Genomic DNA, 20177 nt, shown 5'->3' with positions numbered 1-20177 from the left:
TTTCATAATTTTTCTCTATCGACAGAGGCCATTAGCCTTACCGGGGGGGAACCCCGGTGGGCTGGAGGCCGGTGTGATTTTGGCCATAAATGCTAGTATGAGTCTTCACCAGGACGCTTCCTTTTCACACCTTTTAAGTATTTTACTCATTTTTAGGGAATAAAGCACAATTATAAAACAAGGAGGCGTGCTTGATACACATAAACAAAGCTGCGTGCATGTAGCAACTGAATAAACAACACCGTAAAGGCAAAGATGTACTATTAACACTTCACATTTTACTAAAGCACATTTCTAGGGGTTACTACCATAAAACAATAAAAACAATTTCCAGTTGTGTTTCTGCTAGTGGAATCTGTTATAAACTGGTAGTACGCTCGATCTAATTGCATTTGCGATTATACCGATAGCTGGAATTGTGTTGGCTTTTACGTTATTATGGTGAAACGTGTTTTTTTTTTTCAGAATCTTCTCTTCATTCCTATCGTGTTGCGTTCGGTTGGGGCGATTCCGCGTTCGACTGCCATTTCTTGTAAACACAAAGGCGGATCGTGCATAAGCGAATTCAGTTCGTGTTATATAAGATATCGTTCCCCTATTTATAAATCGTGTATGATCGAATTCGTGTAGTGTAAACAAGTGTTATACGAGGACTGACTGTACTTTGAAATCCAAAGGTGGTGCACTTGCACCACCTTGTACCATGCTGCCGGCACCCATGCACACTCTTGTCATTTGCAGTATTCACAAGGTAACAAGTGATATTGTAGGCCAAACTCACGTTTTCAGGAGCTCACGTTTTTCTGTTCGAACAGAAATGAAATTTTATCTGATGTGATAGCGTGAGCAAAGAAGCATGTTTCTGGAGTTCACCACCATAAAACAATTTGCAATTTCCAGTTTGTTTGGTGTTCCTGTTAGTGCAATCTGTTATAAACGGGTAGTAAACTCAATCTTATTACATTTGCATTAATACGGATAGCTGTAATACTGTTGCTTTTTGCGTTATTATGGTGAAATGTATTTCCCCTTCCATGAAAACTTCAATCATATAAAAAACATAAATTTTCAGAATCTTTTCTTTATTCCTATTTTTTAAGCTTCGCAAACTTGTTACGTATCTCATTTGTGCAATTTGTGTGTGCCGTGTTTGTCGTTATTGATTGCTTATCTTTTTTACTGTTTTAAATTTTACAATCCAAAAAAAAAAAATAAAAAAATGCCAGTGAACAGAAATATCAATTGTTAGTATATTTATATTACAGTATTAATTTAAGCTATGTACGTAAGCGTACATAGTCTCTCACCACTACAACTAACTGGGAAATGTAGCCCTCCCAATTTGACGTTTTACCTGTGAGCTCCCATGAGGTGATAATAGCATGTTTGCGCCTTTAATGTTCAATGTAATGTGAAGCTGGATATTTTCTCTGATTTTGGATTCTGGTAAACCTTTTTCAATCAAGTAGTTGGATAATCTATACCATTAACCCCTTTAGCCATCCATAATTTATATTCACATTTTTTCATTGTCATTTCTGGAGCATTTCAGATTATCCCCCCCCTCTCTCTCTCTCTCTCTCTCTCTCTCTCTCTCTCTCTCTCTCTCTCTCTCTCTCTCTCTCTTTCTAACTAATAAAAGACAAAGATTTAAATAGATGAGAGAACAAAAATAGCTCCGAAAATCAGATAACGAGATTACATCCATTAGCCATAATTGTTTGAGTTAGGCCTTAAATGAGCCTTAAAATTATCTAGAATCCAGATTCCTTAAGTGACAACTGGAAAGGTTGCTGTTGGCAGTGGAATTGTTCCCTAGCCAATTTGTAAGCCTTCTAAAGTTTTGCTATTTTTACTGTCTGTCCTGTGAATCCATTATAAAACTATATCCTCAGAATGTAAGGAATATTTGCTCCCATAATTGTACCTATTATAAACAATTTGAATCATACTGCAGAAAAAAGTTGATTTTGTTTCATCTAAGCATAGGTTTGGTCTCTCAAACCTATATGAACTAATTTGATGGTGTTTTCACTGGATGATGAGAATTATCCAACTTGTAGTATGGTGAAGGAAGAGGATTAACTCCTTTGTTGTGGAAGAGGAATGGCTTCTGAGTCCTTTTGCAGAGGAATGATTTTGGTGCGAGTACCCTGCTTTTACTCATGCATATATTTGTTCGCACCTGTAAGGAAGATCCTTACTGGGCATTTTAGTGTGCTGTTTAGCCCCCTTTTTGTAATGTAGAAATATACTCTGCATTACTATCATTTCTATAAACTTGGAGATGCAAGGATTTGTCCTGTTGAAAGACCTGAACTGTTGAAATTCTACACTGTGTGCGTGCATGTTTGTGTGTGATACCTTGATATTAGCTTTGTTTTTTCGATTTTCATGTTGCCTGGTCAGTCTTGCAATGCTCAGTGGAGGATTGTCTATAATTGGTGTCAGATTTAGGCTTATATTAGGTAGTTTGGAATTTTTTGCAAATTAATTTTTAAAGTTTTCTCTTTTGTAACTAAGAATTGATTTCTTATTAGGATATTTTCATTGTAATTTAATATTCAGTTGCTGTATTGCATATGATTTATTTATGCACACCATTACAACTTATCTGTAACTTTTTAAGTAGTGGTAGATCCAGTCGTACGAAGACTTTTTTCCCTTTTACTTCATAACTGTGGGAGAAGGGGTGGAGAAGAGTTATTAGTTCATTTGATTTTTTTGACTGTGTTCAGGACTACAATTATAACTCTAGTTGAACAGATTACAAATCGATTAATACTGATATGCTTAAAGATATCAAATATTTGTATAAATCATGATTGGAATGGTATACATTTTAAAGTTCAGTGATAATGTTCAGTTCTGTTATATTTTATTAAACTCCATTAGTGATGTAACTTTCAATGCCTTTTTATCTTTTGAAATTTTCAAGCCAAAAATTGTCCGTGTGCTAAACCTGTGGCAGAAGAATAATGTTTTTCCCAGTGAAGTTATCCAGCCACTCTTAGATATGGCTAATCCAAATGCTCCAGGTGAGTTTGTTATATCAAAAATAATTTTCATATATATATTGCCGCAGTGAATAGTTTTGATTGCAGTGTATCCTCGTTAATTTGATATTGGGTTATTCAAAACATAAGCTATTTAAAAGTAGCTGCTGTTCCCCGACTATTGAAATGGTTTTTATATGCATTTTAGTATGGATAATATATGAAATGCATCTACAATAAAATTAAGTGCAAATTAGGCCCACAACTTGCAGATGTCTTGTCTAATTCAAAAAGATTCCTGAGACCGACTACTCACATGGTTATAACAAAATTAAATTGAACTATAATGAAAAATCTCTACTGTACAGTATATATGTTGCCATTAAAAATTTGCATATCTATCCACTTCCCCAAAAACTGCATATGCAATCACAGAAGATTTAAATATCCTAAGTCAAGCACACATGTAATCCATTTTGTTAACACCACTGACCACCAACAATACAAAATATGTAATTTTAGTAATTTTCCAACACAAGTGCCGTACGTCTTCCTTTAAGTCAACACATGTACGTGCTTCAGAGAAAAAAATGCTTTAACAGTGGAAATTGAAAAAAAAAGTTTAACTATTGAGGTATATGAAATATTTCTCAATTTTTTTTCACATAATAACAAAGATCATAGTTTTGTTTTTGTCACTATAATAGTTATGCAGCTTGACTTATGAGCTGCATACATCATACGTTTAACTACATTAAAACAGAGTAGCCTTGTTCTGGCGAAGTTTTTATGGCTCCAGAAAATATGGAATTTTTTTTTTTTCTGTTTTATGAACTTATTTTCTAGAGTGGCTTTATATTGCTAGTTACGATACTTAGTTTAATTTTTAACTTCGATAGAGATTTTGTAGGTTATTACTTAGTATCGGTAAGGGTATCCAATCCATGTGTTTTACAAGTTTTGCAGCTCTGGCGAACGGAATGTTTTTAGCTATATTTAGCCGCTTTATTGACTAATTGTTATATTAAATTATTTTCTATAAGTAGCTTATAGACCTAGTCAAGGTCCTTGGTTTATTCTGAATTGAGACAGTGATATTTTGGAAGTAAATTAATACTTATTGTCCATAGCTTTACCGTTGTAACTTGCCGCCATTGTTATACGATACGTTATATCCCGTACTAGATAGCATTAGCTAGTATAGTATAGTACATAATATTATCAATCAGTAAAATTTATTAATCTTGTTAAACTTTATTGTCAATTAAATAGTACTTTTTTAACTAAATACATATAGCGACATAGATTTTACAAATGTAACATTATTAATTAATACATAACTTGATATGGAAGTTATATAATGAAACTCTGAGATAATACTCAATAGTGAAAAAAATATATATAGATATATAGCACGCCCCCTTTATAACGCGGTTCGCTTTATGCAGATTCGCTCTAACGCCAACTTCACTCTTATAACTGCTTTTATGTATTGGTGATACATTGGCACTTCTCCAATCCATAGGAATCTGTGGTCCAAAGGAATCTGTAGTCGAAAGATGCCCTCATGAATAGCTCCTTTCCAATCCCCCTTCCCCTCTTTTTCCATACACTAGAATTCAGTTCATACCTGACTTAACTAGGTACAATTTTCATATCTTCTGCATTATTTTATGGTGCTTTAGCATGTAATATACATAGTTTCATGTTCTCTTTTAAGTTAGCTGTTATTATTTTATGTTCCTGATTGGTGATATACAGTAAACCCCCGCTATTCGTGGGGGTTACGTTCCTGAGAAATGCCACGAATACCGAAACCGCGAATACTGAGTTATGGCTCCCATAGTAATAAAGGGGTTCCATTCCAAAGTATGAAATATATAAGAAAAACTAGTCTAAAATTTTGTCTATTTATGTATTATATGTACCTTCATAATATGACTATGTATTGTGAAATGCAAGCATAAGGCATAGAAATGAAAATAAGAAACAATTTAATATTAAATGTAATATTTATTAGAAATTTCAAACAAATCTTTCAAACCAGAGTCTTTGCTAGCTAAAAAACCTATCCCGCCAGTGCTATCACCAGTTTCGCTAAAGCGTTGATAAGGAGTTTTGGGTTTTCACGAATGATAAGTGAATTTAACGGAATTTTATTTTGAGTTCGGTTTTCTATCCACAGATTTAAAGCTGTTTCCATTTTTTCTAATTTAACATCACGAGTTACAGAGCAAATTTTTGAAACAATTAGCGCGTTTTCACGGACACTACGGCGGATTTTTTCTTCCGATTTCTTGATTGATCGTACCGTTGACTCATTGATTTTATAATGTTTTGCCACTGAGGAGACACTTTCATCATTAGAAATTTTATCTAATAACTCAATTTTATTCGCTAATGTCATCACCTTCTTTGATATTTTCACATTTCTCTTGTTATTCGTAGTCATATTTTTGTAGGGGTTAGAAAGAACTTGTCCACAATAAAGTCACTTTCTTCCGTTAACACACTCGAAAAAGTCTGTTTTACACTACAAAATGGTAGATTTATCACTTTTTTAAGCATATCAATTTATAAATTGATGAATTTATTCAATTTATAAGCATATAAATTAAAAGCAAATGACGAAACCTTCCATAACAAGCGCATAACACATATTGAACAAGGATTAGCGAGAAACATTCACGCTCGCGATTTTGTCACCCCTCTCCCCCCACCCACTGAGCGCTGTTTTGACCGGGAAAGATAATTTTAGCCACGCCAATGTTTTTTTATGGCGGAAAATATTCACGGCGCTTTAAAATTCCCATTTTTTAGGTTTCATTTTATATTAAATCGGCGATCGCGAAACCGCGAATACAGATACCGCGAATAGCGGGGGTTTACTGTACTAGGTAGATAAGTTTTATAGTTCATGCTATGTACTGTTTTCTTGAGCTGTTGTTATGTACCTTTATGAATCTTTCCTTCTGAATACCTTTGTTGGTCATCATTAAAATTGTATAACTTTATTATACACTTATACATGAACATATATTTATTATACATTTATACTTACACTTATTCATTTATCAGTTATGAATGTAAGATGCATTAGTATTGTTTTGCAAGCTTATTTACAAATATTTGGTTTAATAATGTATTTTATTTTAATTTAGACCTGAATGTATTGTAGAATTATTGTTTACATAGCAGTTTAAACATGCTTTGTATGATGTGTTTAACGTAATTTACAATTATTTGATTGATTCAGTTTTAAGAGTAGGAACTATTTTTTTCTTCATTATACGTGTATCCATATTCTGTAATATTTGGATGTTATTTCAGTATTTCAGCAATCAACTCCTGTTGAACAGCCACCCCAGAATGTACAGCAAAAGCAGAAAGTTGCTGCTGAAGTGTCTCCTTGGAAATCATGGAATCAGAATAATCAGCTTAATGAAGAACCTGCAGCAGATTCTAGGCCATTTTCTGGTTCAGACTCAAGAACATTTTCTGCATCAGAGTCAAGACCATTTTCTGAGGTAATTTTTGTTCTTTGTTTTTTTTTTTTAGCAAGTATTGCATTAGCATTAGTTGAGGCATATGATGCAAGAAAGCAACCTTATACAGCATCAGCCAAAAAAAAAAAAAAAAACAACCTTCCCATTTCACCCATCCAGTCACTACAAATGTTTGTCTAGTTCATCCTTAAATTTATTTAAGCTATCAACTTCCACAACAACAGACGGAAGTCTGTTCCAGCAATCAACTACCCACTAGCTAAAGGCAAACTTCTATACATCTATTCTACAACTGTCTTTCCTTAGCTTGAATCTATGCCCTCTCAGGTTCGTAAAGTGGAAGAATCCCATCAGCATTGAGCCTGCTCAAACCATTCAAGGCCTTATACACATCAAGCAGGTGCCTAGTCTCCAGATGCTGCAACTTGCAGAACTTAAGCTTTTCTTGGTAAGAGCACCCCTTTCTTTGTTCCTCTCACCAATTTTGTTGCCCTTCTCTGTACTAGCTCAAGCAACTCTACATCCTTACTAAAATGAGGCCTCCAGACCTGTACACAGTACTGAAGGTGTGGCCTGACCATTGCCTTATACAAGTGGGTAATCACCTCCTTGTCTGGCTAGCAAAATTCTATATATCATTGACAAGACTCCATGACTTGCTCTGGCAGCTCGTCCGCACTGCTCAGAGAACTTCATACCCGACTGCACAGTTACTTCCCCCCCCAGGTCTTTTTCATTATCCACTTCCCTGAGTGCAGTACCACACAGTTTGTACGTTTCTCTTGGGTTACTGCTAACCATATGCAGTACTTTGCATTTATCAATGTTAAACTTCAGTTGCCACTTCTCAGCCCATCTGCCCAAGTTTTTTAAATCCTGTTGTAGTAGCACACTGACATTACTGTCAATAACAACCCTGCCAACCTTTTGTATCATCTGCATACTTGGATATTAATCCTGATATAACTTCATCAATATCATTGATAGGTAAACAACACAACAGTGGGCCCAACACCGAACCCTAGGGGACTCCACTAATAACATTTGTCCACGAAGAGCAGTGTTCGTTTATTACCACTCTCTGCCGTCTCCCACTCAACCACCCTTTTATCCATTGTAGCAACTTGCCCTTAATACCATACTGCTCCAATTTGTACAGGTGTCTTCCATGCACAACAGTATCAAAAGCTTTCCAGAAATCCAAGTATATGATATCAGAATTATTTTTTGCATCTAGTTCCTTTGAACACATCATAGTACCAAATCAAATTGGTGAGACAAGACCTCCCCTTAACAAACCCATGCTGTGTCTGAACTATTACTGCAGTCTTGTCTAGATGATCCAGCAATGCTTCTTTAACCAGAGACTCTATTTTCCCCGGAATATAAGTTAAACTAACAGGTCTGTAATTATTTGTATCCTCCCCTTTGTGAATTGGGGATACATTTGCACAGCTCAAGTACATGGGGACCTCCCCCTGAATCTAAGGATACTGTCGTAATTATGGCTAAGGGTTTGCTTACTTCCCTCGCTGCCTCCTTCAATATAACTGGATATATTCCATCCACCCAAGGTGCCTTTTATGTTTAACTTCTACAATTTCTCCTCCACTTTGCTCTTCACTATTACAAAATCATTTAGCTCCCTGTTAGAGTTTAGTAAACTTCTGTCCTCCCCTTCCTCACAGAATTCCTCATGTGTGAATGTAGATGCAAAATACTCATTCAGTTTCTCAGTCATCTGAGCAGGATCATCAACGGTCGAATCATCGATCTCAAGGGGACCAATCTGATTCATCTCCTTCCTTCTAGAGTTTACTTAAGTAAAGAAGTCTTTGTTGTTTTTTCTTTGCATCCTTTGCCAAAGATTTCTCGCAATCAGCCTTCGCTTGCCTAACCTCCTTTGTGACTTGATTACAGATGAGCTTATATCTACCATAGGCTTCTGTGTTGCCTGAGAATTTATATGAATCTTTTGCATTTTTCTTCTCTGCCACAAGCCTGATTAGTTCAAATGACATCCATTTAGGTCTAATTCTTAAACAGTATTTTTTAGTTCATTTGAAATGTCTAGTAGATTCCAAGATTAATTCCTTGAAGGATTACCATTTAGAATTTTCAGCTGTTAACAACATCAGTTGATCCCACTGTATAGAATTGAAAAACTGTCTGAGACCCCCTGTATTCACCTTTATGAAAGCAAAATCCCTTGGCGTTTCTTGATTGTAGTTACATCTTTAAGTAAATCCCACATCTGTACACTGATCACTGTCCCCTATTGGTTCCTTTAACTGCAAATTCTTATTGCATGAATAATCACTGCTGGTAATCAGATCAAGAGTATTACTCCCTCTGGTTGCCTCTTTTTTTTTTTTTTTATGAGAATCCCAAACACGAAAGGTATCAAAACCTACAGTACTTAGTACCGTGCATGGGTTGAAGGAGAAGTATGGGGAGAGGGGAATGCCGGAAACTTTGCTCTAGAGACTAAACATGGGTTTCACCACTTCAAGCCTCCAATAAGCAAAGTGGTGGTATTTCACTGGTTGATGAAAGTCATCTACCACCTGACTTGAACATGTTGCTGTTGAATACAGTCATCCAATAAATCGCCAAAAGCCTTGCTAGTGTACAAGTGATCAATCCACAAATTCTAGTCAGTATCTGGAAAGTTAAACCCCATTACAAGACATTCTGATTTACTGGCCCCCCTCTTTCTCTGTATAGTTGTATAGTTCAATGTACTCACCAGGGTCATTAGGCCTATAGCACACTCCTACTCTCATGTTCCCTTTCCCCGTGCTTATGTCACATTAAACTGACTCAGCATTGCGCTGTCCACTAATGCCAACTGGATGCACTTCCTTAGATTTTATGTAATTCTTAACGAACAGCATAACCCCTCCTCCCTTCCTATCTTTTCTGTACACATTGTACTCCCCAAATTCCAATTCTGCTCTGCTTATATCTGTGTGACACTATGTGTCTGATATTCCAACAATATCTGCCTTTTGTATCTTCACCAGCACTTCAAATTCATCAAATTTATTTACTATACTTCTAGCATTGATGTACATGCAAGTATACATGCACCTGTTCTTACTCTTGGTTACTCCTACACAGCCCATGTATTTACTTGCTCTGTTAAGACTCCCCAGTTGTCTTTGAAACCTTTCACCACCTTTTTCAGGCTGCTCCTCATTTTGATAGAAGCAGTGTAAGATTCACTTTCGCCTCTGGCTGCGGCTACTGTTAATCTTCTGGTCGGTGAATCGCCCAAGCTAGCAGTTTTTTCTGATGCATATAACACTGCCTTGATAGCATCAGCAAATATTCTTGCACCCTTTCTATTTAAGTGTATCCCATCCCTGTAGAAGCAGTCTCTCCTGTTAACAAGCAGACCAGGCTGAAGGAGCAGCAGTGCGTAGCACACGTTTCTTGATTAGACCGGGGTTCGAGCCTGTCACCACTAAATACAGAGATGCGGAAAGGTCAGGGAATGACCACCGCATATCCCGGAGCAATATGGCCTTAGTTGCTAATGCTCCTAAAAACCAAATAACAAACAAACAGACCAGGCTGAAAAAAATTCTACCCCTTAAGCCTTGCACAATCTCTCCAGGGCTGAATTGATCGACAAGGCTCTCATCATATACTCCCTCCTATCGTGTCTGGGCAGAATTGCAGACACCCAAATTTAACTCTAATTCTCGTCTTTTTTTAAACATTAACCTGTACTTGTTAAGTAAAATCTGCAGATCTCTTACTCTTAAGGTCATTAGTGCTACGTATACAGCAGTATCACCTTTTGTGCCTCTATTATTATATTACGTTGTTCTCTGCCCTAAAATGTCAGCAACGTTTGTCCCTGTGCACACCCTGGTCCTGTTCCACCTGTCCTTTTTGCATAATATATTCCCTGTCTCCCTGACAGTGGTCTCTGACAATAACTAGCTCCTGTGGGACCAGCGCATTCTGCCTTGCAGATTGCTGCTGCTGTGTTGCCTGATGCCCAGTAGTGAGTTCATATTAATTTCTTCGAGGGCATCTACTACATGGCTATCAGAACACTGAGTTGGCATCAGATAGTTATGGTAAGGGTAAATAGCCAGATAGTTATTGTAAGGGCTCAAATAAATTAGTTTTAAACCTGCAGAACTTAATCACCATGATTAAAGTAAAAAAACCATGGTGAAAACTAAAACATACTATTGAAACAAGAAAAATGGACACAGAGTTCTTCCAGTAAGTTTTCTGGTAGCAAGTAGTGTTTCTATCATTATATAACTACTCTAAAGCCATACCAGTAAGTACCTATTAATAATGCATAGTATGTTTTTGATGGTGTATGATATGTATCAATGGCCGTGTATGAAACTTGTCTTAGCCCGATAATAATAAATGCTTCTCTTCTCTTCTGTTTTATACAGTCTTTTTTTTCCTTCTTTTTCCTTTTTTTTTTTTTTTTTTTAATTCATATGAAGTGTGGTTCATCAAGCAGGATATTTTAAAATAAATGTATTGTGTATCCTGGACGTCAAACTTGTTTATCCAAAGTCACTGCCTTTGTTCTCTCCTGGCCTCTACTGTACATATATTATAACTGGACATAGCGCTATAAATAAGTTGACTACCCTGGGAATCATCAATAACCCCTACTGTACATGTGGAGAAATTGAAGATTGGACCATCTTTTTTATAACTGCCCATTTTATGATGATCTTTGAGGAACACTATACACCGGACTCCAACACATACCTCAAGGACAGGACTACCTGTTCATTTCTGAAGAACAACACTGCAAATTACTAATGGAGTACTCTTTGCTAGGTGCCACATTACAAATAACACTATTACAGGAAGCAGAAATTATCAAAAAATTTGCAGAAATAACACCAGATAAACCCTTACAATTATACAACCATTGCCTGGCAGAAGGAAATTCCCCAAAGTATGGAAAATTGCAGTGCTCAGGCTGATTGTGAAGAACCCTGAGAACCCACTTCCAAGCCTAAGTCATATAGGCCAATAACTCTCTTAACTGTATTGGGAAAAATATATAAAAAATATATTTTTCAAAAAAATTGGAAAAATACATGTATATAAAAGACTAATATTCAACAGGTTATCCACCTATTATAGTGAAGCAGGCAACCATGCAGACAGACAGACAGACAATTTGGCTTTAAGCAAGGTAACTCTGTGGAGGATGCCATGCATTACCTTCTAACAGCAATCCACAATACGACAAAAACAATACATGTTGGCCATCTAAGTAGACTTTGCTGGGGAATTTGACTCACTCTGGTGGTATAGTGTCCTTAGGAGACTACACCAGACAAATGTCTCACAAAACCTCTATCAAGTAGTAAAAGATTACCTGACTGACAGAAGTGTCTCTATATGCACAAATTTTCAGGAATTGACAAGCACGCCCTGTGACAAAAGGATGCCCCCAGGGCTCAATAGTTGACCCATTCTTCTGCACTATTGTTCTGGATGAATTCTTGGCCTTGGATCTGGATCCTGTGGAGGGACTGGCCTTCGCACGACTTGACCCTTCTGGTAAAGGGAAACACGAGTGGTTGTAGAGCAGCAGTTCCCAACCTTTTTTAACTTGTGAACTCCTCTTAACATAATATTTTTATCCTGAACCCCTAAGCCTATATTCTCTGAAATCGTATAGTAGTACTGATTTTTTTATTATAAAATATTCCCAGTCCCAGTACTATGTTTTTATAAGTGACATTGCATAATAATAAAAATTATTATTAGGTATTATTTATACTTTGTAAAGCAGTTATCAGTCCAAACTAGATTTCAAACAGGCTAAGAGTAGAAAACTTGCTTCTTGTCCAAATCATAGACGAGCATTGTGGTCTCTTTCCAAAGCTATTGGAGGCAATTTTGCCCATCTCTGTTCCCACCTCTGTCAAAACCAGATGGTTCTGTTGCCACATTAGCCAAAGATAAAGCTGACCTGCTAGCATCCTATTTTACTTCCAACTCATGTATTGATAATCTTGTAAATCACCTCCAACCGTTCCGAGTACACTCCATTCAATGTGTCCTGTGGTTTTACATCAAAAGTATATTAATTGTTTTGATGAATCTGATGCTACGAAAGCTCCAGGTCCCGATGGTATTTCTCCACTTGTTCTCAAAACCTGTGCCCCTGAACTTACTCCTGTTTTGTGTCTCAAACAGTTTAACTTCTCGAATATCCACCACCAATTCTTTAAATGCGGATCTTCAGTGGGGCAAAGATAACTTAATTTTAATCCTTCTAAAAGTCAGCACCATCTTATATGTAGCAAAAAAGGATTCTTCTGCTCCTATGCTTGTCTTCGTTGACACTCCGATTTCTAGGCAAGATTTTGGGGATTACTCTGACTTCTAATCCTTCTTGGCATAAAGCACATTACAAATATTGCTTCCTCTGCATCTGAAAAACTGGGTTTTCTCTTTCACTCTTGGCATTACTTTTCATCCAAACAGTTGTTTACACTGTTGAAATTGCAAATCTGGCCTACCATGGAATATTGTTCCTACATCTGGGGCGGTGTCCCCAAAACCTCTCGCAGGCTTCTAGATTCCATTCAATAGAGAGCAGTTAGGTTAATTAATGTCTCATTTGTAACAGTCTCTCCACTCTGTCTCATAGATGTTCTGTTTCTGTTGCATGCCTTTTCTATAGTTACTTACATGGACACTGTTCTTCTGGATTGGCTTCTATAATTCCTGCCCTCTCTTTCAAAGCAGTCGGAACACTTGTCACAAACAGTCAACATCCTTTTACTGTCCAAGTTCAATCCCACAGAATCAACTTTTCTTTTTCCTCATTTATTCATTCAACTAATGTTTTCTGGAACAACCTTCCTTCATACGTATTTCCTAAAAATTACATTCTGCAGAAGTTCAAGTCTAATGTCAACAAGTATCTTCTTTCATCTTTTCAACCTATGCACGGCACTAAGTACTATAGGTTCTAAAAAAAAAAAGTACCTATACATAACAATGATCCTTAAGAATGAAAAAAATTAGCATGGAAAACATATTTATTTAAAAAAGGTTGTTTAGGCATGGGTAATGCACTTCCATAGTTTCTACTACCCATGTAGTATGCATACATTGTTTGGTTATATCTCATATTGTGAATACCTTCACAGTGAGTTGCCGAGGTAGTGCACTACTTTGAATAAGTAACTTCACCAGTGGACAAGAGTAATGTTACTTATTCTCGGCGGCCGACCGGGCTAGCCGAGTGGGTAAAGTACCTGCCCGGTAACCCAAAGGTCGCGGGTTCGATTCCCGCCTCGGGCTTGGATCAAAGTACTTCAAAAACCTTGGGAGGTGCAATATGGCCACAGAAGCCGATGCGCCAACAACTACCAAAAATCAAAAAAATCAAAAAAACTTATTCTCGGCAGATACCTCCACCCAGATGACACCGTTTCAAAGCTTGTTGGCTTACTCATTGGTGGGTGGGCAGGTACCCTGTTGTTACAATTGTCACAACCCGGTTATGAAGTATAACTCCACAATATGAGAGATGCTTGATGGTTTGCATGGTTTAATCTAAAAATATTTCTTGACTAAATGTCTAAGAGTAAGAAAAAGGTTGTTTATGCATGGGTAATGCACTTCATGATTTCTACTACCCAGGTAGTAGGCATTCATAGTTTGATTTTATTTCGCATTAACCATGCATAAACAACCTTTTTCATACTCTTAGACATTTAGTCAAGAAATAATTTTAGATATTTATTTAACATGATATACTGTAAGATAGTAAAGTGATTATAAGGAATTGTGGGAGATGTGGTTTCTTTCTTTGGCAATTCTTTACCTTTTATTTAATTTTATTTTACTTTATTATTTATTATTAGTTATATTTTGTAGTTTACAATACCTATGTAAATTTAAGCAGACGCCATTACAGAATTTTTAGTGCTAACCCCCTGGAACACTTTTGCAAACCACTGGTTGGGAACCGCTGTTGTAGAGGAAAGATCAAATGCTGCACTTTGGCAACTGCAGGAGTGGGCACACATGCTCAGGATTACGCCAGAAAAAACAGTCAGTCCTACTCAAGGAAATTTGGATATCAGGAGACCTCCACAAATAAAAATGACCACAATCAAAATGGTAATAAAACTAATATACCTGTGGGTTGTATTTGATTTGAAATTAACCTTCTATCCACATTTAACATATTTGTCAAAAAAAAAGTGAGAAATTATGCAGACATGATTGCCATGACCAGTAGAGCTAATTGTGGTCTTAAAAGAAAAATCCTGGCAATCATCTACCATGCAGTATTTATCCCTGTCATCTCATATGGATCTGGAGCATGGCCATAGTTAGAAACGAATAAATTGGAAACCATACAGAGAACTATACTTGTCATGATCATCAGGGCATGTTGCACTGTGAGTGTACCAACATTGCAGGTGCTGGCTGGTACTCTCCTACTGTACTTGGAACTAGTCCATAGAGGACTTTACTACAGACTCAGGAAAGGCATATCCACAGAATTTCTGAGGACAGCCTTAGACACAGCCAGTACCATCAAGGCTGAAAGAAAACTAGTTGCCACAAAACTCTGAGATATGAGCAAAGAAATTGAGAACAGGAAATCTGAGGTGCAGCCACCAAAATTTCATCCACAGGTGCCTATGGTCAGTCCAAAGCTACCAAAGTGGTATACCCCTGGACTGTACCACCTACATTTTGACTGGTCACAGCTCCCTAAAGGCAAAACTTAACTCCTTGGTGTACCTGCAGCGAGAGTGAGGACTGGGCACACATTCTGTATGAATGTATAATTTATGAAATGCCAAGACCATAACTCATAGCAAAAATTGGCCCCTTCTCAGGAGACAAGCACATTTATTTATAATAGAGGAGAACCTATATAAAGCGCTAGCAAACTATATTCAGAAAGTTTTCGAAATAAGAGAAACCTGCAGAAAAAAGCCCTGTATCCTCGCCCACAGCCAAACAATCAATAGTTCAAGCTGCCCGTGTGTTCCACCATGCTCGGATAATGGCACTTTAATCTGGTGGGTGCATGGAGTTGTCTCCAATACCCTGCCCAGACACCTGGATTTGACTGTTTATCGGATTAGTAACTGGGTGTCTCTGCCCTGCCATGGTGGGGAGCCTGGTGGAACTGGTGTTGCCCATTCTATTTAAACAGACTACAGGGGCTGGAATGGTACATGCAGCTGGGGCTGCACTTCAGCTGAAAAACAATAGTAAGCTGAGGTTCCTGGGGTACAAAGCTGGAGAGAAAGAATTGAATGTGTGAATTGAATGTTAGAAATTGAGTTAATGACTGGATGGGAGTTGAATGCAAGCAATGACTTGACTGTGTGCGGAATGAATGTGACAGGGTCTAAGCCCTATGTGTAACAGTAGTTTTGGTGAAAGAGAAAGACTGAGAATTATGGTGAATGAGATTGACTGTGCATTGTGGTAGTGAGTGACCGAGTATATGGCAAATAAGAATGACTGATGTTTGTGTGAATGTGGGTACCTGACTGGATGGTATGAAAGAATACACAATTAATATTAACATATATAAGATTATTAAGACAAATTTGATTGGATCCTATGATGTGGTTACAAAGGAACCGAATGCAAAAAATTATTTTGATATCATATACTTGGATTTCAGGAAAGCTTTTGATACTGTTGCACATGGAAGACTACTGTACAAATTGGAGCAGTACGCTATTAAGGGCAAGTTGCTACTGCCGCAAAGGATAAAAGGGTGGTTGAGTGGGAGACAACAGAGACTGGTAATCAATGGACGCTGCTCTTAGTGGACTAATGTTATTAGTGGAGTCCCCTAGGGTTCGGTGTTGGGCCCGCTGTTGTTTTGTATACAGGGTGATTCACTACCAGTGCGACAAACTTGCAGGAGGTGTAGGGGGCACAAAGACGAATCGCATAGCATTGCAGGGTCTGAAATGCCTTCGTCATGCGGTAGAGGACGTTGAACGGGAGGTCGCGTGAACAGCGATCCCGCTGGAAGTCAGCATTTGCGAACCATTTCTGTTGAAGAAACCAAGTAGCAAAAGTCCTCTGGAGTGGATAATACGCAGGCTCCAATGATTGGACGCGTCGCAGATGGTATGAACTCATTTGGTTTGTTGACAGTATCCTTCATACAGTGGATTGGGAAATACCCAATCGTTGGCCTATCGCTTGAGTACTCATATTCAGATTGCCTTCTGCAAGACGTAGGACATTCTCCTCATTGTCTGGCGTCCTTGTCGTTCGCTCTCGATTCATGGTACCTCTCGTAAAACAACCAGTCTCACGTAACCTTCTGTGCCCACGTGCGAAAATCGTATGATGTGCATTCAGGCTTCCTTTTGGAAGCCTGAATGCACATCTGTAAGAAGGAATAGTTGGGAGGAAAGCATAACACTAATACTGGACCATTTTGTGGGAGATTTGAACCATCACAATGAGAACGAAACTAATATTTCAGCATATGAAGGTATTGTGTTGCTTAATGAGAACTACTCGGGTATGAGAAATAAGCACCGTCAGACAGAGGAGTTGTAAATGGTGATTCATAAAAAAAATATATATATATATATAATAATAATGTCCTGGTATGGTTCTGGTTGAGGATGAGGTAATTAAAAGAAGTTTTCCTGTTATGCCAGCATATCTGTTTACTATATATAATGCCTACTTGAGAGATGAGACTTCCCCAGATATTTGGAAAGAAGCATTGTTGAAATTAATTTTGAAATCGCCATCGAAGCCTCCAGAATTGGATTCATTTTTGAAAATCCAGAATTGGATTTTCTCTAACACTGTCTGATAGCATTGCTGAGTGGATTGGGAAAAGTCTGTGAATGTATGTTGGCTGTCAGAATAATGACATATGTCTGCAAAAATAGCATTCTGTCAGATGCACAGTAAGGTTTCACTCAAGGCACAGGAATGGATGATGCAATTTGGCAGCTAGTGACTCTAGTGCAGCAATCTCAGGATAAATACTGTTTAGGTATCTTTATTGATTTTTTGGGAGTGTTTTTTTTTTTTTTTAGTAAACTGGCAAATAGTTTTAATTGTGTTATGTGAGGCAAAACATTCCCCTCTGATTTATTTGGAAATCAAGGATTACTTCATCAACAGGAAGGTCACTGTTAAGTCTAATTCTGGGTCAGTTACTAGAATTGTTCATAGGGGATGCCCACAAGGATCCATATTTGGGCCTACAATATGGAATCTAGTCAAATGGTTGGCTGAAATGCAGCTATATCAATGTAATTATGGTAGCATACACTGACCTGGTTATTTAGTGAAGGGTGAACCTTGATCACAACTGGAAGAGCATTCTAATTTCATTTTATCAGAGCTGCAGAATTGGTGCAATCTGCACAGACTTCAAGTTTCAAAAACAGAGAGTAAAATCTTATTACTCAGGGGCCAGTTATCAGTGGCAAAGAATCCAAGGGTTGTTCGGAGATCCAGTCTTAAATCAGTTAAAACTCTAAAATATCTAGAAGTGACGATTGACTGGCAGATGCACTTCATAACCCACATCATATACATTGCGGTCAAAATTTGAAAGTTTGTGGGCATGATTGCTCGAATTACAAGGAAATAATGCATCACATATCTTGGCTCCGCTTTGTAGAAATTCAATGTGCAAGAGATCTTTTCAATTCAATCATCTATCCTATTGAAGACGTGTGTAGCCTGTTGAACTGTGTCTGCTGCTGCACTACAAGTTTTGACAGGTTGTCTACCACAGGATTTCCACTTGGTGTTTCTGTTAATGAGTTATCTAAGCAAGGGGCTGCCATATAATTGTGTTTAACTTGAAATATATTGTGATGTGAGTTAAAAAGAGGAAAGGAATCGTCTGTGGACAGAATTGATAAAACAGTGGCAAGAAATTTGGAGCAATTGTGTAAAAGGAGTGATAATGAAAAAATTTTTTATGATGGTAAACAGTGGACAACTTGGTTTAATCCCAGTCTTCATACAACTTATCTTTTGACTGGACATGGTTCCTTTTTTGCAAATTTAAGAGAATTTGGAATTACTGAGCATACTCTATGTACTTGTGAACTCCTGGAAGATTGGAACTATCTTTTCTATAAATCTGTTGAGTATTGTGACTCGAGGGGACAATTAATGAAGAAGATCCTAATCTCCATTCCCTTACTTTTGGATGTGAGCAAAGCTTAGTACAAAAGAAGATTTTCATGCACTTTGAAATTTTGTGGTCCAACTATTTGGGAGGAGGACCTTGTTGCATTTGGAGGAGCATGAGCCAGATCCTGAATGACAGTTGAAAAGGTCATAACTTGCTACATTAGAATGGAATATTATTATAGTAAACAGGGTGGATGCAAGATGAATGGTACCATTCTGATTATAGGTGTGCATCTACCTTGTGAACACTGGCTTGTAAAGAACCCCACAATGCATCCTTCAGATGCCCCTTCCACTAATAGTAGGTCATTCAGAGCAGTTGGTGAGGAGCCCACTGACACTTTTCAGGCAGGCTTGGATTGGAGAAATTGGGGCTCCAGTGGGGATTAGACCACTGCAATGAGCCCATTGGATTGTATTGTGGTCTTCCTCAATGGATGATCTGTGATGCGGTGTTGTCATTATGGTTCCAGGGACTGTACTTGGAGACTGACTGAAGTATTCCACTTTACTGTTAACTGCTGCGCTGTTGGGACTGTCCACGTTTGAAGAAAAGTTGACTTCTTCATTGTTGACTATAATTTCTGGTTTAGACTTCTACTCATTTTGAATCTTCATGGCAGACCTACAAGCATCAGTTGGATCTTTGGAATCGGCACAACCTTTTTATTCATTGAACATATACATTGAGAACAAATTGACCCTTTATGAGGGAATCTGATATAATTGTACATCAATATTGTTCAGGTACAGCATTGTAAATAGGTTTCTGGGAAAGCTGTTTGGTAAGGCATGTCTATAGATTTATCTAGCCCCATTTCTCCTACCCTAATTAAAATATTGTTGATATGTGTTATCAGAAGGGATGGCCAAATGAAGTGTGTGCGTGCGCTGATGCTGTGTACGCTTGCTTCCTTTCATAATTTGCGACTATTAATAACAATAATTAAAAAGAAAAGTGCTTTTTTACAATTATTTTGTTATTTTTTTTATTTATTTATTTTTTTTTTTATTTCTGATGGTAATTTCAGTCTAATAATGAGCATTCAAGTCTAAATAAGAAAAAAATATTGATATTTAAAAGCATTTATACTTGAAGTAGTTTTAATTTTTATAAAAGTGCTTTTAAATATTAAGTTATGTGTTAATGGAATTCAGAATTTCATGAACAAACTCTGCCCCAAGCTTGTATACATGCTTGGTGAACTCACTGTTGAAAGGACAAGCAGTAAAGGATTCAATTGTTTATATAGATTATTGTTTTGTTAGTGTGGCATTCCCAGAGAAAGGTGCAATTGGTTAAAATTTAAGTGAAAATTTTAGGCGCTGTGTCCTGCTAGGTGGTGGTATTTTACAAGCCATTGGTATGTAATTAGTTTACAAAAACAATGTTATATGACATAATTTGTCATTTACGTGTATTTGAAAAATCCCTTCCACTTTTTATGGACCTCTACAAATTGTCATTAGATAGCACTGAAGC

At 37.3% G+C, this 20177-nt stretch overlaps 1 protein-coding gene across 1 annotated transcript in view; it reads left to right on the top strand.

Moving 5' to 3' along the window:
* Isha (Insulator su(Hw) mRNA adaptor) overlaps nucleotides 1–20177 on the top strand; it is a 407431-nt gene that overhangs the window by 107112 nt on the left and 280142 nt on the right. Inside the window, exons 4-5 of the mRNA XM_090379842.1 lie at nucleotides 2939–3038; nucleotides 6327–6523. Coding sequence (XP_090235968.1) covers nucleotides 2939–3038; nucleotides 6327–6523 — 297 coding nt within the window. The remainder of the gene's footprint in view (nucleotides 1–2938; nucleotides 3039–6326; nucleotides 6524–20177) is intronic.

Source organism: Mastigoproctus giganteus, chromosome 8, assembly GCF_048544385.1.
Source record: "Mastigoproctus giganteus isolate SK-2022 chromosome 8, ASM4854438v1, whole genome shotgun sequence".
NCBI lineage: Eukaryota > Metazoa > Arthropoda > Arachnida > Uropygi > Thelyphonidae > Mastigoproctus > Mastigoproctus giganteus.
This window is presented reverse-complemented; position numbering and strand designations above follow the sequence as displayed.